Here is a 26,036-nt window from a genome sequence, read left to right on the forward strand (position 1 = left end):
ATGTTACCACTTAAATTTTTGATGAACACTTGGTGTCTTTGTGTGAAGTGTTAGAACAAAATAGCATAGCCTGGATAGGTCATAAACAACAGAAATTTCCTTCTCACAGTTATGAAGGCTGACAAGTCCAAGATCAAAGCAATGGCAGGATTTGGTATACGGTGAGGACCCACTTCCTTATAGATGTCACCTTCTCACTGTGTCCCCTCACATGGTGGAAGGAGTGTGGGGTCTCTCTTGGGCCTCTTTTATAAGAGCACTAATCCCATTCATGAGGGCTTCACCTTCCCACTTTCTGAAGGCCACACCTCCTAATACCACCACCTTGTGGGTTAGGTTTTTGCCATATTAATTTGGGGGGATGTCAAACATTCAGACCATAATACTTGGCTTGTTTCTAGTTTTGAGCTGGTCGAATAATGATATGAACATTCTTATCCATACCTCTGAGTGCACCTGAGCATGTTTTTGGAGGGATCTATTTCTATCTAAGAATAGAAATGTTGAATCAAAGATCATGTGAATCTCCAACTTTAGTAGATAATGGAGAAGCTTAAGAGCAATTTTACCAGTTTATATATCTATGAAAAGTGATTTAAAGTGTGTTGCTTCACATACTTACCAACACTTAGTAATGTCATTTTTTTAATTTTAGCTATTCCGATAGTTGTGCAACAGCATCTCATTGAGGTTTTAATTTTTATATCCCTGAAGATAATGAGTTTGAGCACCATTTCATAGCTTTAGGAGTCTTTTGGATTTCCTCATTGTCTTCATCAGAAAGATTGAGCAAGATTTCCAAATTTACTTTTGCTGAAGGCAAGCCTGCCTTTTTTGCTTTTCTTAAAGAAAACTTAAGTATTGAGTACACAAAGCTCTTCTGAGAGATATTTTATTCTTAAAAAAAGAAAAAAGAAAAAACTCAGCAGAGAAATGAGACAACAGATAGAAAAGAATAAGGATCCATGAGAACAAATTTTACATGTTTAAGATGAGAAACACTATAGGATATTTTGATGCTGGGGGTAGTGACCTAATAGGAAAGGAAACCATGAAGACAAAAGCAGAATAGAGTACACCAGCAGGAGCAAAGAGCTTGATCAGGCGAGAGGCCGAGGAGCCTGGCAGGTTGACCTTACATTTGAAGGGACTTTTCCTCCATTATATCAGGAAAAGCAGAATATACAGACCCAGGTGTAGATAGGTTTGGGGACAGGAAGAAGATTTAATTCTACTTAGATTGATTCCATTTTTTGTTTTCTTTTCCAGAAATAAGAGGTGAGATCATTTGCTGATCCTGAGGTGGGGAGGGAAAAAGTCTTGGCTAGAGGTATAAGACAATGAGTGGAAGACGGAATTGACTAGAGAAAGTGATAGGGTTGTCCTGCAGGTCTGAGGACCCAGGTGATATTCATGGTCTCCATGTAAAGCATGACTGGTCAGCACATTTTTTTTGCTTGTTTTTCTCCAAGTTTTACTGCTTAGATGCAGTAAAATAACATCTGGCATTCCCAGAGTTGGTTTTTCAGATAATGTCGCTTACTGAGGCAGGAAGGAGAAAAGGTGTCTGAGGTTTGAAGAGACAGAGGAAAGAGTCTGTTAAAAGAACAGGAGTGAAAATGACCAGAATAAGTTAGTAGGATTGACAGGAACTAAATGGGTTAGCAGAGAATGGGATGTAAACACTGTTGGGGTTTTACTGATAAATACAATGGAGAGCGCTGAAGTTGTTTGTTTGTTTTTCAAAGGTGTGATAATTACAATGAATGTTGAAATCTAAACTAATGAAGAAGAGGAGTGAGGACATGAGAGTGAAAAAGTGATAGTCAATGAATTGAAGGTTCCAGTAGAAGAAATGCTGTATTTGAGAACCAGAGTAAATGAACCGGACAATTAAAAGCAGTGGTCAGATGTCAACATAACTAGAATAAAAGTTTGAAAAGATAATGACTAAGTCAAGGGTATCACCAGGGGAGTAGGTGGCTGAAGAGCAATTGGATGAAAAAATAGTGGGAAATGAGATGCTCAAAGAAATGGGAGGTTCGTAGGTCATTGTGGTCCAGAATTGCAATGATTATGTATTCAGTTCCGGTTAACCAAGAAATTAAGCATTTTGCAATTCTAAAATCATCAGAGTTGAAACACTAAAATTAAAGTCTAAAATGCCATGAACATTATGTTAGATACAATATATGTAAAAAAAGATATAAAGAAGAAATATTGGGCTAGACTTAGTATCTCAAGCCTGTAATCCCAGCAGTTTGGGAAGCCAAGGTGGGAGGATTGCTTGAGCTCTGGAGTTGGAGACCAACGTGATGAGACTTTGTCTCTACAAAAAAAATTTAAAAATTAGCCAGGTGTGGTGGCATGTACCTGTGGTCCCAGCTGCTTGGAAGGCTGAGGTGGAAGGGTTGCTTGAGCCGTGGACGGTGAGGCTGCCATGAGAGATGTGTTTGCACCACCTTACTTTAGCCTACATGATAGAGTGAGACTGTCTCAAATAAATAGGGCATGTTAATAAATACTGTGATCTTAAACAAAGATGCTTTACCTTTCTAGGGCTTAGTTTTCTCCTCTGTATAATGAGTCATTTGAATTATCTAGAAGTTAATTTCTTTGCCTGAAGTGGTTTGTTTCCTTTATCCAGTATTACTCATTGATTACAATGATCGCCAAAAAATGAATACTTATGTGAATACTAGAGAACAAATATTGCTTACTTTTGGAAATACAAATTACTTATTTGTAGAGGCTCTTTTGGTTTTATGTATATCTTTATTTAAAGTTTGGGAAGGAACCAGGAGTATCAGAATCACTGTGATCTGAAATCTGAGATTTTGGTAATCTCACTTCTATCCAAAAATCTCTAGGACATCAAGCTCATCAAGGTCCCCAGATGCTCATGATGCATTAATTGCCTTTTGAGAATAACTGCCTAAGAGATGGATGTTTATATCGATTTTGTGGTAGATATTTTATTCTTCATGGGAGTGGAATTCCTTTTACAGGTTGATTCACAAACCTAGAGCTAAAAATATAACTGGACTATTACAGATTTAAAGTATAGATTGCATAATTTTGTGAAAATATTATCATACAAATTCTAACATATTGTGAGCTGAATTATACTACCATTACTAAAACTCAATTACCTATAGGAGTCAAACATATATTCTAATAAGACAGACAGTGAAATTGCTATTTTTATCTGCTGGCCAAATTAACTCCCAACCCATCAGTTTGTCTCCCATTCCCTAAAGTCCTGTGCATACGGATTACCTGGCACTATTGCTAAATACAGATTTTTTTGCAGTAAGTGTAGGGTGGAATCTGTAATTGTGCATTTCTAACAAGGTCCCAAATGTGTTGGTGTAACACACCTAAGGACTACACTGAACATAACTCTATACAAAAAGGCTTCACTTTTTATTAAACTGTGATTCTGAAAACCTAAGTAGAAATCAGGTTTTTGTTTTTTGTTTTTTGTTTTTTGTTTTTTTGTTTTTTTCGAGATGGAGTCTCGATCTGTCACCCAGGCTGGAGTGCAGTGGCACGATACTGGCTCACTGCAAGCTCTGCCTCCAAGGTTCACACCATTCTCCTGTCTCAGCCTCCCCAGCAACTGGGACTACAGGCACCCGCCACCACACCTGGCTACTTTTTGTACTTTTTAGTAGAGACGGGGTTTCACCATGTTAGCCAGGATGGTCTCGATCTCCTGACCTTGTGATCCGCCCTCCTCGGCCTCCCAAAGTGCTGGGATTACAGGCATGAGCCACCGTGCCCAGCGGAAATCAGGTTTTTAAAAATTTATTCCTTTCTTTGGCTGTTGAGACTTGTATTTCCCTATGCCACATCAGACAAATTGCATTTACCTGGTTCCCTCTAAATTAGCAATCTTAGAAACTTCAGCTACTCTCAGATTCTATTCCATTATTTCAGAGTTCTCAGTGGTTGGCTCAAGTGTGGGTGCACATTCAGGTTTTCCAGTTGCCTCATAGCATCTTTCCATGACCTTCTCCCTTGTTCCAGCTCCTGCTTGGGTGTCTCTGGCACCTTCTTAGGACAGATGTGGGGTGTCCAATGCTCAGGACCCTGAACCCAGCTCAAATACCCACCATGACTTTGATGCAAGGCAAGCCAGCCCCAAAGTGGGGCTTAGCCCATGAGGGTTCTTGGCTTTGCCCAGAAAAGAATTTAAGGGCAAGTCGACGGTAGGGTAGAAGAAAACAGCTCTTACGGAAGTGGCAGTGTTACAGCTCTGTGATTGCTCCCACAGAGCAGGGCTACCCCACAGGCAGTGTGCTGAGAGTAGCAACTCAGGACAGTTCTGTAGTCATGTTTATACTGACCTTGAATTACATGTAGATTAAGGGACAGCTTATGCAGACATTTCTAGAAAAGAGGTAGTAACTTTGGGGTCATCAGTCATTGCCATGGGAAGGGGTGGTAACGCCCAGGTGTTGCCATGGCGATGGTAAACTGACAGGGTATGCTGGTGGGTGTGTCTTACGGAAAGCTGCTCCTGCCCCAGTCCTGTTTTAGCTAGTCCTCAACTTGATTCAGGATCTGAGCTTCACCTCTGGAGTCGAGTCCCACTTGATACCTCAACTTCAAATGAAGAAAGTCACTTAATTCAGTTTTTTGTTGTCTCCTTACCAATAACTTGAAACCATTTGAGCGGCCTCTCATCCTATTCAAAACTGTTCCTTTCCCTTAAGCCTAAAACATTATCCTGGCAACAAGCCTCAGCCCCTCAACTCTTAAGTCCTTCCTTAAGGCTCAGAGGACTGCTGACTACTTCATGAAAATACATCCTTGGCAAGCCACCCAGTGGGCCGCCATTCCCACAGCAAGCCCAGCAGAACCATCAGAGTCATGGAGTGGTTATAGTTTAAGCTCTTACATTGGAATTCCCAAGGACACTATAACATAGTGTTCCTGCATGGGTGAGGGAAAAATAATAACTGGTTTTTATGGAGGGCCAGGAGAGGCAGATGAATTACCTGGTGGAATGTCTAAGTCAGCATCTCTAACTGATGAGTGAACAGGACAAATCAGAGTTCTACGAGGAAGCTTTATGCCATCACTGGCAAAATACGAGGCAGCAAAATGCAAAGGAACTCAATACATGGTGAGATGATTAACCAGTGAGGTGGTCCTGACTCCAGCAATGGTGTTACTGAAAGTTCAGGTATTTTCAATTAAAACACATTTTAAATCTTGGATTGCCAGAAATCAGCCTGCCAAATATGAGAATAATCCAGGCAGACAAGGACAAAGAACACTGCACAATAATGATAGTAGTAGGCAGTGTATTATACATTGTAATTGTACAATAGTGACAGTAATAGGCAGTGTTTTCCAGCATCGACTGGAGTATCATTTCCTATCCCAAGTAAGCTAAACACAGGATGAGCCCAACATCCTGAGGTCCAGAGGAGAGTGGACGGTGGTAAGTTATGCTGTCCCACTGTGGTGCCCAGGGACTCTCTCTCTGCCAAAGATGCTGTATCCAATTACGTTAGGCTCTTTCTCCTTTCCTCCTCCTTCCTTCCCTCCCTCCCTCCTCCTCTCTCTCTGTCTCTCTCTTTCTTTCTTTATGCCCTAGAAATAAATCCTTCCCTTCTTTCCCAGAAATCATGGTGATAAGTAGAAGCCTGCATGCAGGAAATTATTGAACATAAAAAAAAAACATAGTTGGTGAAGTTAACTCAAGACACAAATGATACACAGAGAAGTAATTGCACATAGATTAGAGAAGTCCAATGTATTCCCTTTGTGTAAAACGCCTTCTGAATCAAGTATCTTTTGATTCTATACAATTCTGTCTCCCCTCAAATCTGACCTATTCATATCAGAGATCTCCTACCTGGCTCCTTTTCCATCTAGTAATCAATTTATATCCATGTCCTGAACTTCTATCTCCCGCCTCCCTCAACATTATATCTCTTTTTATAACTAGGATATACTCAAATGAAAAAATTCATGTATCTCACTCTCTTCCACCTTCTTCTAAATAGTTTGCTTCCTTTTGATCTATTTATTTGCTACACCAGGAATATTTGACATTTCCTGGAGAAATAGGAATCTCTTGTATGCCCATTTGAAATGAGCTAGTGTGGTTATTTAACCAACACCCAGAGCAACAATGCACAAGACGATCAAAAGATACACATGGAGAAGGAAGTTCTCCATCTCACACCACTGAGTTACATTTTAAGCAATGGACTTCTGAACTAATACCATTGTTCACCTTCTCAAAAGGGCATTGTATTTAGGAATGGCATTATTACAGTTTTCTACAGTTTTCCAATAGAAGACATTAAATAAAGGAGAGAACATTTATATTGGGCAATATTAAAACATTTACTTCCACATCCACTGCTTTCGCCAGCTTGAACAGATTAGTTATTCCCAGTAGATTATTCTCATTGGTAATTCTGTAATAAAAGATTCTCGATATTGTTCATTTTCATCACTGGCATTATCATTTTTATTTCAGAATCTTGGCCATCGAATATTCATTATCTAATTATAATAAAAATGCATGATTCCCTTAAGAATGCCTATAACTAAATGAATATGAACTTTATTAAAGGAATTAAATTAGGAGATTAAAATTATTCAAAGGGAGTCACTTTATTCTTAAATAACTGTAGGGTTGCAATACTAGGAAAGAAAGAGAGTAGGAAAGCCAACAGAAAAGTAGTCAAAAGAAACAGAAACAAAACAGATAGATCCCTGATGTACTGTGATGGGGAATAGAGCATTAATTTAATTACTGTTATAAATAAACTAAAGAAACATTGAAAAGCCTAGTAAATTATGCGCTCCTTGAAGATTAGACTCAGGACTGATTAATCTTTACATTCGCCACCAGACCAGGCAGTGCCTGGAAAGTAGTGGACACTCAGTAAATTTTTGTTGAATTAATAAGGAAGCAAATTCTATATGAAAGTGATAACAAGTTTATGAGTACTTTTTCAAGTCAGTTTGTGGATACAAGTTTAAGGAAATTCATAGTTTGATATAGTTAGAATGTGTATACTGAATTAGAATGTTAGTCTATGTGCTTTGGGAATTGATTTTGAAGCTGAGGAAGCTATGCAAGAGGCAGCCAAGCTCAGAGGAAGGGTGGGAGTCCTGGTGAGCTGCCCCTCCCTGCCTTGAACTCTTTCCTGTTATAGATGGAAATCATCCTTCATTACCTGGGAAAAAGCATGAGCCCAAAGCAGAATTAGCCTTCTTTATATATGTGTTGAATTTGTGTTCCCATCATATTAAGTATTAAAGGAAATTATTGTGAGCTGTTTGTTGGACAGTAAAGGAAAGTGATAATGATAATTTTAATATAGTTAACATTAGCTTGAACCATATGAAACTGATATTTTTGTGTATAAACACCTAAGTGAATATTGACAGTTTCACATGGTTTAATTTAATATTGATCAAATGCTATGTGCTAGGCACTGTGCTAAGTAATGTATAGTCCATTAATTTGTTTAAATTTCATCCAAAAATTTTTGTAATAGATGAGGAAATTAACAATAAGTTAGGGAACTTGCCCAACATACAAAGAGGACATAGAAGGTAAACACAGTTTGACATCAGAGTCCCTTTTCTCAAACAGAAGACTATCCTACCAGGGAAAATATGGATGTCATAAATTATGTTATCAAAATCTTGCCTTCCAATCACTTATTTATGTCAACACAAATGTGACAATAAGGTATACCATGGTTAATTCACAATGCGAAGTGTCTGCTTCTAGAAAAGTGAAATGTGCTTATAATACAGAGTTGTTACCACTGCAATATCGAGGTCAAGTTCTATGGCTACAAAATGATGTAATCTTTGCTCAAGAAGGTCACATTGCAGTAAAGAGGACATAATTATAAAGAGTGTTACATCATTAGAGTTAGATTTTTTTGTTGGTCAAATGACTCAATCCAAAAAGGAGGATACATGGTAAGAATGTACTATAGAGACAAAGAGATAAATATCTGAAACCAAGGCCCCAGAAAATTAACAATCTATGTCAACCATAACTATATTATCCATGTGAGTCAATTTCTATGGGAAATACAGTTCTGTTTTCTATAGATAATACAGTTCTTCCTAGAGGAAGAAGCAATTAATTGATCTTGGAGGGGTCAGGGAGAGTTTCATAGAAGAGATGACAACTTTACAAGGCCTGAGGGATGAGTGGGATTGTATTAGGCAGAGGAAAGAGGAAAGACATCCTAGAAAAGGGCACAACATGTACAAACAGAGGAATGTGAGAAAGTAAACAATCACGTTGAGGAACAGTACATGGTTTATGTGGCAAGGAGGCAAGTTTGATACAACACCCAGACACGTGAAATGCTGAAACGGTAACTTGGACTCTTATTGTGAAGAGCCCAGGATTGGAAATTTCTACTGTGTCCTAGAAAGCCATGATAAGCCAATGATGCAGTTTCCTTCTTGAGCTATAACTTTCCTAGAGGGAAGTGCACACATCTTAAATGGACAGCTTAAGCATTGTTACGTATTAATATACCCGTGAAATTATCACCCAGATCCCTTGCTTGGAAGACCAAATGTCTTTTTTTCTTCCCCCTCAGAAATGTATTACATTTTTCAGAATTTATATTTTCTAAAACCCAATATAAAATCTTATATGCAACCATTATTGACTGAATTGTGTCCTCTGAAAAATTCATCTGTTAAGCCCTAACCCCGAATGCGATTGTATTTGGAGACAGGGTCGTTAAGGAAATTATTTAGGTAAAATGAAGCCACAAGAATGGGACCCTAATGCAATGGGGCTGGTGCCCATATAAGAAGAGGAAGAAACACGGGAGAGGTTCCTTTCTCCACTTTAGTTCACGGAAAGACCATATGAGGACACGGTGGGAAGGTGGCCCTCCACAAGCCAAGGAGAGAGGCATCACCAGAAACCAACTCTACCAGCATGTTGATCTTGGACTTCAAGCTTTCAAAACTACCAGAATATAAATGTCATCTAAGCCACCCGATCCATGGTGTCTCAATACAGCAGCCTGAGCGGACTAATCCAACAGTCTCTAAGTATTAAATTTAGAATTGGTCATCAAGATTTTGTTCACCTCAAGGAAATAAAATGATTCAGACTTGTTTGTATCATTTTCCTTTTCTATTTTCAGATTATTTGCAACCTGGAGACTCTGCCATGCAAAAGCATGTGGCAATTTCCCCTTCTGGATCCTCACAAGAGAAAAATAAATTCATACAAACAAGATACTCAAACGCTTTATTTATTCTGGAAAAAAAAAAAAAAGTGAAATTGCTAAATTGAGTTTTTCACTGGTCAAGATTTACCTAGCCAGATAGGTGTAGGCTCCTTACTCCTTTCTTTGAGGTGTTTGCTCTTTCTTGATTAAGGGTGATGGATTTTTATTGCCCCACTTCTGAGGGGAGGATTTATGTGTCTTTTAATTTGTGTAAGTTGGACTGCATCATAAATGGTTCACCCTCTAAATTACAGAGTAAGTTTGCCAATAGAGATGACCTTGTTTATTAAAATCTAATTAACTGAAGTTTTAGAATGTCCCTGAGTGGGTTGCTGAATTTCTGATTTTCTCCAAACCAATATAGATCAAAGATCCAGCTGGCTGGAGCTAACCACAAAGCTCTGAACCTCACCGTGAAATTAACTAGTTAGTTCCTCTTTCAGACATTTTTTCCAAGGTACAAGCCCAAGAATCTTTTAATATGTTGGCCATCCTATTTCAGAGAAGCCATATGCCTGATTATGAGTTGGAGAAAGAGGCCCGGGTGCTCCTTGTTCACTGCAACTGAAATGAGAGGACCCTGGAATGTAACTTTCATTCCCCAGCAACGGTCAGTCAGAACGTCTCTGATCATGTGCCACTTTGCATCTTCTGGACAAAGTTCTATGCTGCCTATACACATAAGGCAGTAATATTCATGACTTTTTACTGCCAACCTTGGAAAATAATGTTGGCAAATTGATGACAGACATATGGGATAAAACATAATTAATTGATTCAGTTCCCAGTCTATATACAAAATTGCTGAATGCTAAAATTCCTCTGGTTTCTGCCCTATTGCTTCTTCCATTTCTCACTTCAACTTTAAATAAGAGTCTAAGATTTGCCTCTTCTTTCTCACCTCCCATTTAATTATCAGCTATTGAACTTTTTCTTCATGACACTACTAGATCCTTTTGTGTCCCGTCTGCCGATGAGCTCCATATTGATATAGCTGATGTGCATGCTTTAATTTTTTGATACCAGACATTTTTTCAATACTTAACATAATTTACCACCTCACCCCCTCTCCCCCTAGAAACTCTCTGTTCCCTTGGCTTATAGTACACAGAATTCTTTTGGTTCCCTCAGAATTTTAGATCATGTATTTTTAACTTACTTGGTTCATTCTTCTTCTTTCATGCTTGACACTCACAGTGATCTCAAGGCTCTTTCCATGGCTGCATTCTGACTTGCATTTAGTCCCAGTAACTGAGAGATATTTTGAAATTCTGTTTTTATTTGGGCCACCTCACCCTGAAGAGTAAGTACTTTTCATTGTTGTAGCTTAGGTGGTGTGCCTTTTTCAAACGTCTACGTCCCACAGCATCTTCGAGATATTGATAACATAAAAACAAATATCGATCATCTTAAGGGCCTTACAGACTTCAGAGATGGGTAAAAGAAACCATTTCCACCTTCAAATCAGTCTTTTGTATCCACTAGGGGAGCACAATGACCTGCTGAGTTGAAGTGGGAATAACAAAGTATCTCAAAGATGATGTGATGTTTGTAGAGAAAAGATTGTGGCAGTAATCAATACAGGAATCATTTATATGGATCTGTGTTACTTGGAGGGGGCTTTAGAAATGGCATCAAGAAAAAAAAAAAAAGCAATCCTTCTTGGTTTAAAAGATAATGCTTGTATCATTGAAAAACAGTACCTTTTAAGATGGCCAAATCCCCAAAATAAAAATTCAAAGCACATTGTACTCCCTTCTGAGGCCAAACGCATTGGGACTAATGCTCTTTTGAGCAAACCATGGTATTTAAGCAAAAATTTAGGGAATGGGGGCTCTGATTATTGTTTTTCATGAGTGTTGATATCTATGGAAACAATGAAGGAATATACAGAAAGTAAATTAGATCAAGACTTGATTTATAAAAATTATCCAGGTTTAGAAAATTTTATATATCCTAAAGAAGTCATAAATTAGGTTTCCCCAGGTTGTGAACTAGACTAAGGTGTCATGTACCCTCACATTCCAAAGCTGAATGCCCTCTCTGTCCGTGTCACCCAGTTACCCTCCTTGGGTGACATAAGAGAAGCCCAGCAATTCCTGGGGACGTCTCATAGTACCAGCAGGAAAGATTTATTTGCAGAGTTGAGATGTCAGCATATTCCATCTGCCCACAACCATCATCACCATCGGACTATCCCTGTTTAGTTTCAAGGGAAAGAAACATGAATGTGTGGAATGAAGCCAGCCATGAGCAACCTTTAAAGGCACCCACCCAAGAGCCATCAAGGCAAGAGTGAGGAGGGGTGTGAACTGTGCTGAAGCAGAGGGGAGTTGCAAGTGACCGGGTGCACTTGGCATTCCAATTTCTGCATTTATTTATTGGTTATAAATAAAGCTTCAGAAACACCAAGAAGTCCTAGGCTATTCACTCTAATTTTAAAAGATATACTGGGCCATTATAAGGGAAGATTTTCCCCTTGACTACTTTTGAGATGCCAGGAGTTGGCCATTAATCGCTAGATATGAAAACACACGGAGATGGCAAAGAGGCTACACATCAAGCATTCCCTCTACTAATCATGCAAATGAGTCATGATTTTAAAAATGTAAGGAACTCCTGCTTAGGGAAAATATGAATGTAGATGCACAAAGTAAAATGTAAGTAGTCCAAATTAGTCTTCAAGCCAGTGAGACAATTTTCCTATATGATAAAAAGAAGAAATTTTTATATCATTTAAAGGAAATACATTGAAATTATGTTAGAATTTAAAAAATGTAAACATGCATCTTTCCTTCTTAAATTCTAGGATATTGGAGATTTGATCTGCTTTTTTCTAGCTCAGCTATTAACTGGTTCAGTACCTTAGTCCAGGCATTGTTTTATTCCTAGTCTATTACCTCTGAAAAATGAGGGTAATAACTAGATAATCTCCCAAAACGTATGCTGGTTACTGTTCTAATGGCCTGCGAGGAAACTGTGTAGGACTACAAAGTCTTGTCTTCAAAGGACTCACACTGCACATCTATGTGAAGAAATATTGGCCCAGATAAACTAACCAACTTACTTTTACATAGAGGCAGAGCCAAGGTAGGGTTCACCTTTGCAAATCTGTCTTGTAACCCTTTCACTACATTAATGAGATATGGATCTTCTAACTGAATATTACTTTCTAAAGAAGTAATAAATCCCAAATACAGAAAAAAAAGATACTAAAAATATTTCAAGAGCGTTCAAGGAACTCCAATATAAGAAAGGCTTTTTGTTGGGTTTTTTTCATCTCTCTCCGTTGATAGTAGGTACATCCAGATAACTATTTTAGAGCTGTGTCTAGTTAATGTCTATGTTTATTCATGTATTTATTCAATCATGAAACACATGGAGCCAGCCACTTTTATTTGAATTCACTTTAAATAAACACTTTTGTGTTGATTGTATAAAGTTTCATGAAACAGTATATCTGCCCTCAGGGAACTTGCTTTCCAGAAAGGCAAATCAAAGAACAACATTTTGCAAAGAATCCCAAAATGGTTACAAGGGCTTTCTAAGAGAAGTCTAAATTGAACAGATAATTGTCTCACATTTTGTAAAAGGCCTAAACTATTCTCACTGAAATGCAGTAATTGAATCTGTAATTACTTTGATTTCACTGGGGACATAGGCATGGATTCTAAAGATCTAATTGTGATGGTTGTTTTCTTAATCACTCTCATTACTTCCTAGCAACACTACCTTCCTTCTTTCCATGGAGGAAAACTCAAAAGTCAATGGTGGGCAAGGACACTATGAGAAGCATTTAATGGCACCCACCCAAGGGCCACCAAGGCACGAGTGAGGAGGGGTGTGAACAGAGGGCCCCACTGCTTATTTGCCCTTCTGATGATCCAGCCCCTGTTTGTTCTATGAACAAAGGCTTTAACTTCTGACATAAAAGTGATTTTTGAAAATGAACGTAGAGGAACTGGAAAACTCAGCCCATGGGCTTCCCTTTTAAAAACATGGAATCACTTCCTCATAGTCATTTCAGTGATGCCGGGAATGTTCCTCTGGCTCTCCAATTCACCCTCCACCATTCACAGATATTTGATTTTTAGAACTTTGTCAAAAGACAAAATTGCATAAAAAATTAGTTTAAAGCTCTAATTGGCTTTTATTAGCAATTCTCAAATTGGGCAACACCTCACTCTGTAAAATGGAATCGCTGTCCCAACGCACTGAGTAAAGGAGATTGGCTTTATAGGCAGAAAAGGTCTGAAGAAAGAAAGCAGAAACAAGGAATAAAAAGTGGATTGGTCATTTCAAAGTTACTTTACTTGTAGAGTTAAAACAGGGGGACCTCTTATCATGCCAGCTCAGGCAAACTGGTCCCCTTCCCTTTTTTTTTTCTTTTTTCTTTTTTCTTTTTTTTTTTTTTTTGGAGATGTCTTGCTCTGTACAGTGGTATGATCTCGGCTCACTGAAGCCTCAACTTCCTAGGCTCAAGTAATCCTCCCACCTCAGCCTCTTGAATAGCTGGGACTACAGGTGCATGCCACCATCCCCAGCTAACTTTTAGTATTTTTGGTAGAGACAGGGTTTCACCATATTGCCCAGGCTGGTCTTGAACTCCTGAGCTTAAGCGATCCTTCCACCTTAACCTCCCAAAGTGCTGGGATTACAGGGATGAGCCACCACATCCAGCCAAACGGGGCCCCTTCTCATTGATGGCTATGGCTCTCCTGTGATTTGGAAAACTGATGGGTTTCAAAGTTCAGGTTAGTTCTGTGGCACCTAGCACAAGTGACTGCATGTTGGTTTGGTCTGAGTTGGTGGGGCCTACTGCAGGGCCTACTCCAAAACAATGGCCTCCCATGAACCCTGTTTGGCAGTCTCATTAAGGCATTGCTTCTACTTCACTGGTTTGTTAAGTAGAAGGTTTAAGGTTTGTCACCTTTTTCTCCGAGGGCAGGTTTTAGTAGAGACTTGGACAGAGGGCATATAGCAGAGAGGATACAGGAAGATGGAGCTGAGAACAAAATAAATACAATAAAATAAAAATTCTCCATACTTTTAAAAATATTTAACAAAAACTAACTTTGACTTGAGTTTATAGGCTTCCTATCCTTTTTTATGTAACATTAGATATACACTTTTAACAATTAGGTAGTATTTGGTATTAATCATGAAGCAGCATCTTATTTCTGGGTAGAGTCTGTCTATTTTTTTAAGTTGTTTTAAACTTTTTAAAGATGTTTTAGTTATGAATTTATTTTATTTTATTTTATTTTATTTTATTTTATTTTATTTTTGAGACGGGGTCTCATTCTGTCACCCAGGCTGGAGTGCGGTGATGTAAACTTGGCTTGTTGCAGCCTCAACCTCCTGGGCTCAAGCAATCCTCCCACCTCAGCCTCCCAAGTGGCTGGGAGTATCGATGTACACCACCATGCCTGACTAGTTTTAAAATGTTTTATAGAGACAGGGTCTCACCATCTTGCCCAGGATTGTCTTGAATTCCCACCTCAGCCTCCCGAAGTGCTGGGATTACAAGCATGAGCCGCCGTGCCTGGATGTGAATTTTTATTTAAGAGATAGAAAGAATAGGAACAACCCAAAGATCCTTTAATAGAAATAACTAGACATTAATCAAATGTCTACTTTGATTAATGGTATGTCTATGTTTAACTTTTTAAGAAACTTCCAGACTGTTTTCAAAAATGACTGGGCACAGTGGCACTTTAGTGTAATCCAAGCTACTTGGAAGCTAAGATAGGAGAATCATGACTTTACAGCCCACCTCCCAAGTTTCCCCAAATCCTTGTCAACACATGTTATTGCCTCTCCTTTTGATTGTATCTTTAGTGTAAGCTATTAGTAAAATAACTTTCCAGGAAAATTCTTATAGGTTTTTACCTTTTAACCTACTTTTTCTGAACACTTGCTGTGGAAAAAGTACAGTGTATTTGAGGATGACTGTTAGGAGGCAGAAAAGGTGGAGAAAAGAGAGGCTGGGCTCAGTGGCTCATGCCCATAATCCCAGCACTTTGGGAGGTCAAGGTGTGTAGATCACTTAAAGTCAGGAGTTCAAGATCAACCTGGCCACCATAGTGAAACCCCATTTAAAAACCAAAAAAGATGGAGAAAAGAGATACAAAGATTTATAGGTAAAACGAACTTAATTATATGAACCAGAAATCATACAAAAGACTCCAAAATGTTTAGAAGCCATCCTTGAGATGCAGATTTAATGCCAAAAATATTGGCATTTTCAGAATATTACAATGACGAATGCTGACAGTCAAGCAGAATTTTATTGTTAAGCTTGTCCCGGAAAAACCAAGAATGTCTGATTGTCTGTGATTGAGGCACAGTCCCTAAAGCTAGTTTGGAAAAGTGACAAATGTTTCAGGTTGGGATACAAAAGACAAATTCTAAATAAGGAATGAAGAAGAGAATGAAACATAGAGGAAATTGGTGGGACATTCTGTGCCATTTAAATATCTTGACTCTCGTTAATGAATGTCTATATAGAGGTCAAAGGTGAGGAAAACAGACAAAGCATGGGTATCTAAGAAAGGTGTGTTTTCTATCCAGGAAGAAAGGTCAGTGGAATACGTAAATATAGTGATATAAACTTTAAAGGTAGTAAAAGCCCGTAAAAACAGAGTCAGTAAAGATTTTGTAGTCCCTGGTTCATAGTCACAAAGTGGAAGACACCAAAGCCAGGAAATAAACCACTTTGTAGTTCATTACCCTACTATTTCCAGTGAGATGTGTGCAAAAGACTTGTTGGACCTTATTGCCAATTGGCATTTGAGACTATCTACAGTTCTTTTTTTCAATAACCTCATTGAGGTATGATTTGAATACCACAATATTCATCGATTTTAACTGTACAATTAACTGTACAAGTGTACAGTTTTTTTCCACAAATTTTTAGTAAATTCATTGAGTTGTGCAACAAATCAACACAATTCCAGTTTAGGACATTAACATTATCCCTATAAGATTCTTGTTTACCAGGAATTTCTGTTTCTACTCCCAGCCCCAGACAACCACTAACCTCCTTTCTGTCCTTGTAGATTTGCTTTTTCATATCAGTAAAGTTAGAATATGTGATGATTTTTTTGTTTGTCTGGCTTCTTTCACTTAGCATAATGTTTTCGAGGTTTATTCATGTTGCAACATGTATTCAGATTTCATTCCTCTTTATTGTCAAATAATATTTCGTTGTACGTATATACCATACTTTTATCCATTCACTAGTTGGTGGGCATTTGCATTATTTCCACTTTGGGCCTCTTATGACTAAATCTGCTATAAACGTCTACCTAAAAGGCTTTGTGTGAACATATGCTTTCATGTCTCTTGTAGAGATATCCAGAAGTAGAATTTCTGAGTCATATGGTATGTCTATGTTTAACTTTTTAAGAAACTGCCAAACTGTTTTCAAAAATGACTGGGCACAGTGGCACTTTAGTGTAATCCAAGCTACTTGGAAGCTGAGATAGGAGAATCATGACTTTACAGCCCACCTCCCAAGTTCCCCCAAATCCTTGTCAACACATGTTATGGCCTCTCCTTTTGATTATAGCTATTCTGGTAGTGTGAAGGAGCATCTCAGTGTAGTTTTAATTACATTTCCCTAATGAATGATAGTATTAAGCTTCTTCTCATGTGTTTATTTTGTATTTGTACTTCTCTCTTTGAGATATCTTCTGTAGCTATAACTTTGACTTCCTGAATTCTGTCCAGAAATTTCTAGTTGGAGTGATGCCGTGATGGAAATGCATGAAAGTGCACAGAGTATACATTTTTTAAGGGTTACTAAATGCCCATAAAACTTCACAAAAGAGAAGTCCTTTGACTCTGCTAGAATTATTGTATAGGAAAACTCAGTATAATCATTTTCATAATATTTGATAGAAGAGCAGGCTCATTGTAAAAACTGGGGATGTTTATTTTTCTTTAGGGCTTCTTTTTTCTACTTTTTCATCAAGCTAAGGACAAGACCAAACTGCCTGGAGGCTTGTTTGCTTTCTTAGCACAATAAAAAAGTCAAGGAAAGACAGCAGAGCAAGACAGATTCTTCAGAAAAACAATACCGAAGGGAAATAATAGTAACACCACGTTAGAGAAACAAAATCCATAGAATCAAGCTTTACTTGAGTGACAATGCTGATGGAAATAGCATGCAAGAGTCTTAGTTCAGTGTCTATTTGAAATGGATGATAGAATTTTTCCAATGTATAACTTATTATGCTAACAGGATAAATAGTGACTGAATATCTCCCTAAATTAGATTGACCTCAATCTGTAAGGATCATAACTTTCAACAAAGGCTCATTTTGCTTGCAAAAAGATTCACGCAAGATGCTTAGATGGACATCATAAAGGTATTTCAGAGGACCACCTCTCCAAGATCCAAATTGGTTGTGGAGGCTAGGCACAGTGGTTCACACCCTGAAGCTAGGAGTTTGGGACCATTCTGGGCAAAAAAGCAAAAGCAAGACCTGTCTCTACAAAAAAAAATTTAAAACAGTGGGCGTAGTAGCATGCACCTGTACTCCCAACTACTCAGGAGGCTGAGGCAGGAGGATCCCTTGAATCCAGGTCTAGCTACAGCGAGCTATGATTGTACCACTGCACTCTAGCCTGGGCAACAAAGCGAGATCCTGTCTCTAAAATTTAAAAAAAAAAAAAAAAAAAAAGTGTAGGTTGTGCTGTAGGATCACAAAAACTTTGTGCTGGTTAAAGTTTTAATTCATGAAACTGCCTTTCATGAATTAGTTTCCACAACTAATGTAGAGTCTGCTGTTTGAGAGTTTCACATGCCATTGTTTGTGGCTTTACATTCTCTAGATCCCTGTTTAGATCTTGAGTCAAAAGTGACCAAGGAGGCATCTTCATACTATTTTCTCCTTTTATTATTTTCTCAGCTGACAATTCTTTCCCTCTTTTGTTGATTGGGTAAGGAATATCTGAGTGTTATTACTACTAGCTATACGGCAACCTCTTATAAACTTCAATATATCATTAAAAACATTGGTTGATTTGGGCATGAGGTAGTTCTAGAATTCTCTTTTGCTTAGTATGGCATGTTGATAGATTAGGGGTAAATGTGAATAAAACATTGCAGATATCTTTGAATGTATGACTTACAAATAACCTCAACATTTCAGGCTAGCTAAATATACCTTTAAAAGGTAATTTTCACCTCACTTATAAATGAGAATTAAAAGAAAAATTATTTGATTTAAAAGATAAATTCTCTGATTCTCATTCTTCTTATTAGTAAAATGGGAGTAATGTACACTATCTCACTTAATGATTATCATTCTCACTTAATAATCATGATATTAAATTTTCAGGCCGGGCGCGGTGGCTCAAGCCTGTAATCCCAGCACTTTGGGAGGCCGAGACGGGCGGATCACGAGGTCAGGAGATCGAGACCATCCTGGCGAACACGGTGAAACCCCGTCTCTACTAAAAATACAAAAAACTAGCCGGGCGAGGTGGCGGGCGCCTGTAGTCCCAGCTACTCCGGAGGCTGAGGCAGGAGAATGGCGTAAACCCGGGAGGCGGAGCTTGCAGTGAGCTGAGATCCGGCCACTGCACTCCAGCCTGGGCGACAGAGCCAGACTCTGTCTCAAAAAAAAAAAAAAAAAAAAAAAAATTTTCAGTATCATTCACCAATAATGCAAACATTTTGAGAAAACATGGCTTATAAATTTCTATCATCCCTGATGTTAATCAGATTTTCTTGCAAAATAATTAAGTAATGCCTGCTTTTAGTATTAAAAAATTTTTTAAGTTCAAAACCTACTAAAAGTCTACATTTTATAAAACTATTACAAACACTTAAAAGTTATGTTTCCAAATTATGAGATTGTGTAGATATGTGAATTCCTATAAGGTTATACACATATCAATTTGGGCAACACAATTACATAATGATTGGAATATTTCCAAACACTTGTTTTAAAAATGCTTTCTCCTAGCACTAGTTTCATAAGAAGGTAGTACACTGTCACTGATCATAAATAAACCATCATTACTGGCCGGGAGCAGTGGCTCACACCTGTAATCCCAGCATTTTGGGAGGCTTAAGTGGGCAGATTACCTGAGGTCAGGAGTTTGAGACCAGCCTGACCAACATAGTGAAACCCTGTCTCTACTAAAAATACAAAAATTAGCCAGGTGTGGTAGTGGGCATCTGTAATCCCAGCTACTCGGGAAGCTGAGGCAGGAGAATCGCTTGAACCTGGGAGGTAGAGTTTGCACTGAGTCGAGATTGTGCCATTGTACTCCAGCCTGGGCAATAAGAGTGAAACTCCATCTCAAATAATAATAATAATAACAATAATAATAATAATAATAAACCAACGTTATCAAGTGCTGACAATGATCTTGAGCAACCTGAATTTTCATACATCCCTGGTAGAAATGTAAATTGGTACATGCTCTTGGGAAAACTGTTTGAAATTATCCACTAAAGTTAAACATGTGTATTTTATGACCCAGCATTTCTACTTTTAGGTAAATGCTCAATATAAATGAATACTAATACGTAACATCTATAAGAACGTTCGTAGCAGCTTTATTCATAATAGCCAAACAGTGGAAACATCCAAATGACAATAGAATATTCATTCTCATTGTTATGTAGTATTATATTTTATTTACATGATACAATCTTTTGTATCATATAAATAAATATTTAAAGTTGAGTAGAAGGAACTAGGCACAAAGGAATTCATAGTGATTCCATGTACATAAAGGTCAACAAAAGGCAAAGTTCACCTGTGATGGCAGTAGACAAAGTTATGGTTACTTCTGAGGGGGTATACTAACTGGGAAGGGCATGGGGGTGCTTCTGGGGTGCTGGAGCTGTTCTAAATCATTATGTGGGTCATGGTTGCACAGGGTTGTGTGTGTGTGAGCGTGCACACGTGTGTGTGTGTGTGTGTGTAAAAATTCATTGAACTGTACCTTTCAGATTTTCCGGATCATTATTCATTTAACTACAGAATGTCATAGAGATTCCACCATTGAAAGATCTTGTTTTTATAAAATTACTCATACTATCTTATAGATACTGGAACAGTTAAACAATGAAGAGTGGCCACAATTGGCAGGGCACCTTCTCTTCCTACAGGATAGAGCTCACTTGTGCCAAAGCTGACATATGGCTGCCTGCTATACAATGCAGAGTAAATTTAAAAGTTTATTATTAATTAAATTTATATCCCACTGTTACAATAAACAAATTGAAGTGTAGATGGTTTCTTTCCTCTTGCATGTTTCTTTGCATTTATTCTCAGTACATATTTTTGTCCCCTCCTTTGTCCCTTCCCAAACCCCTTGCTCAACTTTGGAAACTTGATTGAATTACACAACAGTTGCCTACCATGATAGTCAGTGGGATATTTGCTCAGTAAATTCCTAAAGCAAAAATGGACAGTTATGCCCCATTATGAGATAGAATTGGCAAATTCTTCCTAGAAAGGACCAGATAATATACATTTTAGACTTTGAAGGTCATATGGTCTCTGCCATAGCTTCTCAACTCTGTAATTGCATCATACATAGACAATACATTTTTAAAAGTGGCTGTATTTCAATAAAACTTTCTTGTGAACACTGAATTTTGTAGCATCACAAGATACTATTTTTTCTTCTGTTTTAAAACAATTCAAAATGTGAAAATCATTCTTAGCTTTTGAGCCATATAAAAAGAAGTGATGGACAGAATTTGGGTCTCAGGACTTAGTTTGCAGGGCTCTGATTTAGAGTCATGTAATTTTAAGTAATAACTTGAATCTCAGCCTTCAGTTCCATCATTTCTACTAGGTTGTCAAATTACCGTATGCTGTTAGAGGGTGCTTTTATTTATCGTTCCTTTAACAAGCACTAAATATTAAATCTAATATCAAAGGCTTTGTTTCCTCTTTGGCATGATTGTAATTCATAGGACTTCTAATAAAAGAGGATAGGTTTGTAAAAATTTCCACTGAGATATTTGAGGCCTAGTCTTTAGTAGCTACAGTGTCAGTAAGAATCACAATGCTTTTCTGCATAATCTTAATTCTGATTTGATAAATAATTATTTTTTAAAAACCCTTCATTTTGAAAATGATGAAATAACTAAGGCAGTATAAAATGCATCTATTTGAGACCCTCTGGCTAAGTTCTGTGACTCCTTCCTGGGTTTTTATGGGTCCTGACACATGAGGAAACAAATATTCACTGACATTTAAGAAGGTCAGAGGTATAAGTAACGGCTCCACACAGCATAGCATTTTCAAGACAGGCCTCCAAGTTGGTTCCTCTCCATTCCCTGCACTATTTCCCAAGAGACATGAATGGCAAATCTTTAAATTATTGAACTCTGTCATTCTCCTGTCATCCAAAATCAGGGTGGGTTTTTTCTGATGAGTTCTATGTGCATTTTCAAAATTGTTATTTCTATTCAGACTGAACCATGTAAAAAATCATCTGAAAGGGTAAATTTGAGGAATGACATCACGCTGCTTTGTGTCCCTCACCCATTTAGCCCCAAATGAGGGATCCCTCAGCCACAGCAACAGGAAAAGGGGACAAAGGGGCACTGATTTTCCGTGCAGGTGAAATCTGCTGCATGGGCCCCAAAACTCACTGCACATAACTCAGCTTAAGCCCATCTCCGGGAACCCCTCCTGGGTTTCTGTGCTCCATTCTAGAGTCAGTACTTTGCAACACTAGCCTTGTCCTTCTTCATTTAGGGTGGATACGGGGTAGACTTGGGAGACCTGAAACAAGATAAATATAGAGTCAACAGAAGAACAAACTCAGGAGGAAAGTCAACTGGGCTCAAATCTCAGATCCACTCTTCAGTGTAGATGGAAATAGACACTTATTGAACACCTGTTCTGTGCTGGAAACTTCACATAAACTATTCCAGTTGTTAAACAAGAAGAGAGGAAGGAACAAAAGGTGTCCCTTGTTTAACTGATGTATAACAGGGAAGAAAACTTCTGAAGGAACTGCTTCAAAGCAATGAAAGAGACAAAGGTTGTTTTAAAAGAGGGTTTTGCTTCACATATTATTCAAGTGAGCAGGTTGACTTTGTTGAACTTCTGATTCCATGACAGCAGCAGACTCTGCATGTGTGCTCAGGGTTTGCCATGCTGTGGTGTACTCTCAACCTAAAAGAGTGTGCAGCATACTGGTTGTGAATCTCTGGAAATCAGGGTGTCACTTCTGTTTTCCAGAGGACAAAGATGCCAGAGGGGCTTCTGATCGATGTGCTATGAGACCACCTATGGAAGACAGAGAACAACTCTGTAACTGTGGCTTTACTTAGTAAACTTCCAAACGATTTCTGAAATGTCATCATTAGACACCTTAAGCAACTAGCCGAAAATTCATATTTCTAACTCAGCCTCCTCATTCTTTTTCTGTCTTTCCCTGTGATCCAGGAGGAAGGATGCTGGCTTCTTATCGTACAAAGATCACCTGCCAGTGAGCCAAGTGGTGGTTGGAGATACTGACCGGCAAGGCTCAGAAGCCAAATTGAGTGTGGGTCCTCTGCGCTGCCAAGGAGACAGTAAGTTTGCATGGCAGCTAAGGCTTGCACTTTCTTATCCCATTTAAATATTGTTTCCAGGCTGCTCAGAAGATGCCGCAATCAGACTTCTCTTCTGTGGCTCCTACAGAAACATCACGTAACCCAAGCAGAGCTAACTTAGAGGAGGGAAACAGCCATAAAGCCTCCAGTACAGGAGCTGATATTTGGGCATAAAGTGGGGATATCCATCTTTCCTCTGTATTCATATGTAACAAGTTTGACTACCTAAGTTTATGATGATATAAATAGCAATGCTAATAGCATAAATGCGGTACTCAACAGCTGTGATTCCACTGAGTGCTACTGTTAATGCCATTAGGATGACTATTTATATCACCATAAACTGAGTTTATGGTGATATAAATAGTAGCATTATGGCTTAATGTATCATTGTAAAATTGGATTATGGCCATATAAAGTTTGACATTATTGCTATCAAACTTCATCATCATCAGAGCTTGATGGTCCCTTGTAAGCCAAAGATTGTTTCTGTAACTATGTCTTGTTTCAGGATTAGTCACCCCAGAGAAGAATTTGGGGCTGCTAGCTTGGACAGTGGGAGGTAAGGGAGTTGGAGCGATGGTCCCTCCTAATTAAGGGCACCATTAGGATTTTATGTTGTTTGATACCCTTCGGTGTGCTTTATGTGCAGTCAGAGGGAAACAGTGACACAGTTGCACTGTGGGGATTCTGCAGCGAGCATCCTGGGCATCATTTTCCCTCTTCTTTTTGGGACACGTGGTTTAGGCAACTCTCCTGAGAGTTCTATGCTTTCGTGATTGTGTGCAAGGCATCCGGAGACCTGGATTCTGCTCCCTGAATAGCTGACTTACCAGGAGACCTCAGGCAAACCCCTCCATTGTCTTAGCTGTGGTAAGGAGAATACCACCAGCATCCCACTTCCTCCTGGGAAGGCTGTAAATATTTTAGTGCCTGGATTGGGATTCCTCCTAGCAAAGCGTTATGTTAGATGGAGTATTATCACCACTTTGTAAATCAATGGAGAATTAGACCTACTTGATAATAAATTATTGCGTCCACTCGAAGAGGTGTCCTAAGGAACGTAATGATGCATGCTTAACAGTTTCCTACTTAGTAAATTGAGGTTGTCGGCAATTAAGCAATGCCATGTTCCTAATACAAAAGGGAGATGGACTTTGTACTGATTTTCCTCTACTTACATTGAAAATGCTACCTGTAAAATTGAGACTGGCCAAGATCTTTATCACACACGTATTAAATAATAATACTTCAATTCTTCAGTCAGACTTAGTAAAACTGTTCAGGAAGAAATTTAATTTCAACTGCCTAAGAATAGGATATTCACCTAAAGTAATAGTATATATGCATTTTAAACAAATAGTGTAAGAAATGAAAGATAGCGTTGCTCTAACATTAGGGAGACTGTCATGTGTTGTCTAATGAAAGTCATTTTTTTATGGAATAATTACTCATTGGCATATAAAGGTAAAATATTTCTGGCTTACCGATTCTAATTCTGAAGTTAGCTTTGAATTTGAGAAAGTGTTCCCATTAAATGATTGATTAATAAAAATTTCACTTCTGTAAATTTTTTTCTTGTTTTGTTTTATTTTATTTTTTTTTTCAGACAGAGTCTTGCTCTGTCACCCAGGCTGGAATACAGTGGCATGATCTCAGCTCACTGAAACCTCTGCCTCCCGGGTTCAAGTGATTCTCCAGCCTCAGCCTCCCAAGTAGCTGGGATTACAGGCACACACCAACACGCCTGGCTAATTTTTGCATTTTTGGTAGAGATGGGGTTTCACCATGTTGGCCAGGCTGGTCTCTAACTCCTGACCTCACGTGATCCACCCGCCTTGGCCTCCCAAAGTGCTTGGATTACAGGCGTGAGCCACTGCACCCAGCCTTCTGCAAACTTTTATTACCATTCTTAAAAAGAAGATTCTAGGAACATTAAATAGTAGATGCTGCAGTATATGAGCAGTTTATAATTAATATTAGCTTATTTGTTCTTAATAAATCAACCACAGGAAGAATTTATTGTGAGGCTGTCATTCATCTAGAACTTTCCTAGGTGCTCTGGAAAATAAGAAAAAGAAGTTCAAACCATGTTATGTGAAATGAACATGAAAAAATATTGGAAAACACAACTTGGTTTATAATTTAACTTTAGGTTTTGTGATATAAAATTATTGCAACTGATAAGAAAAGAGCCATAGAAGGTGTATTTCAGGCAGACTTTCTTTTTAAAAAGAGAAAATGGGAAAAGTATAGTGGTCATTGTTCATTTGCATTTCTATTCTAGGGCTGTTGGTCTTAGAAACATTTTTAGAACCTATTAATAAAATGAACTGTTATTTATTCACATTACATGATCTCAGTATACTTATAATTACTGTAGCTTCAGGGAGACTCTTTTGAATAATATTTTACCTGATATTTCATGAAAGCAAAAGCAGTCAACAGTTAATGGCAATTATGTAGAATACTTTTGTGTCTGTGAGAGAGAGAGAAATCTCATTGTTTTCCAGGCAACTAAGAATAAGTATTCTACCTGGTACTTGAATTGCCTTGTAGCAGTCAGCAGCTGTGAAGCCCATGAGCCCTTTAAGAATGTTCTCACATGGACACGGTAATGATAGAGCGTTCCGTATCAATTGCATTTTCCAGTTTTTATACATATAAGATCTCCTTGGATACACACAGCCTCCTGTGAATTCGGTAGGGCAAATATTAGTCTTTCTGCTTTACAAATGAAGAAAATATTTCTTTGAAAATGTCATTTACACAACAAATTTCTGAGCACACTTTCAGACTCTGAGAAGCTTCAGGACAAAAGATTGAACAGAGAATAGAAACAACTGTGTCTGTACAAAGTCAGAGTTGTTTCCCCAACTGCACTCTCTTTCCCGAGCCGATTGTTGATTAAATTAAAATGTCTTAAAAATATTTCATTTGGGTCTTATCCCACCACTGGCCTCATCCACCCATGTCAGTTACCAATATAGTACAAACATTGTAGGGATTAAATTTATGTAATTTAAAAAGTGGCATGGTGCATTTGTCCTGCTGTTTATAGAGATGAACTTACTTTGTGTCATTTACTGAAGTCTGTTCAAAGCTGCAGCTTATAAAGACTAAACCTATTGTTGAAAAATATCTCTTGGTTTGAGGAGTTGAGTGATGATAGCCCTCAGAAGCTGCCTTTT

General features: G+C 38.2%; 1 protein-coding gene across 1 annotated transcript in view; it reads left to right on the top strand.

Moving 5' to 3' along the window:
• Positions 1-26,036, top strand: part of CNTNAP2 (contactin associated protein 2) — a 2,242,274-nt gene that overhangs the window by 1,779,271 nt on the left and 436,967 nt on the right. Inside the window, exon 15 of the mRNA XM_073009464.1 lies at positions 22,697-22,824. Within this exon, the coding sequence (XP_072865565.1) occupies positions 22,697-22,824 (128 nt within the window). The remainder of the gene's footprint in view (positions 1-22,696; positions 22,825-26,036) is intronic.

This window comes from Chlorocebus sabaeus, chromosome 21 (genome assembly GCF_047675955.1).
Source record: "Chlorocebus sabaeus isolate Y175 chromosome 21, mChlSab1.0.hap1, whole genome shotgun sequence".
In the NCBI taxonomy this organism is placed as follows: domain Eukaryota; kingdom Metazoa; phylum Chordata; class Mammalia; order Primates; family Cercopithecidae; genus Chlorocebus; species Chlorocebus sabaeus.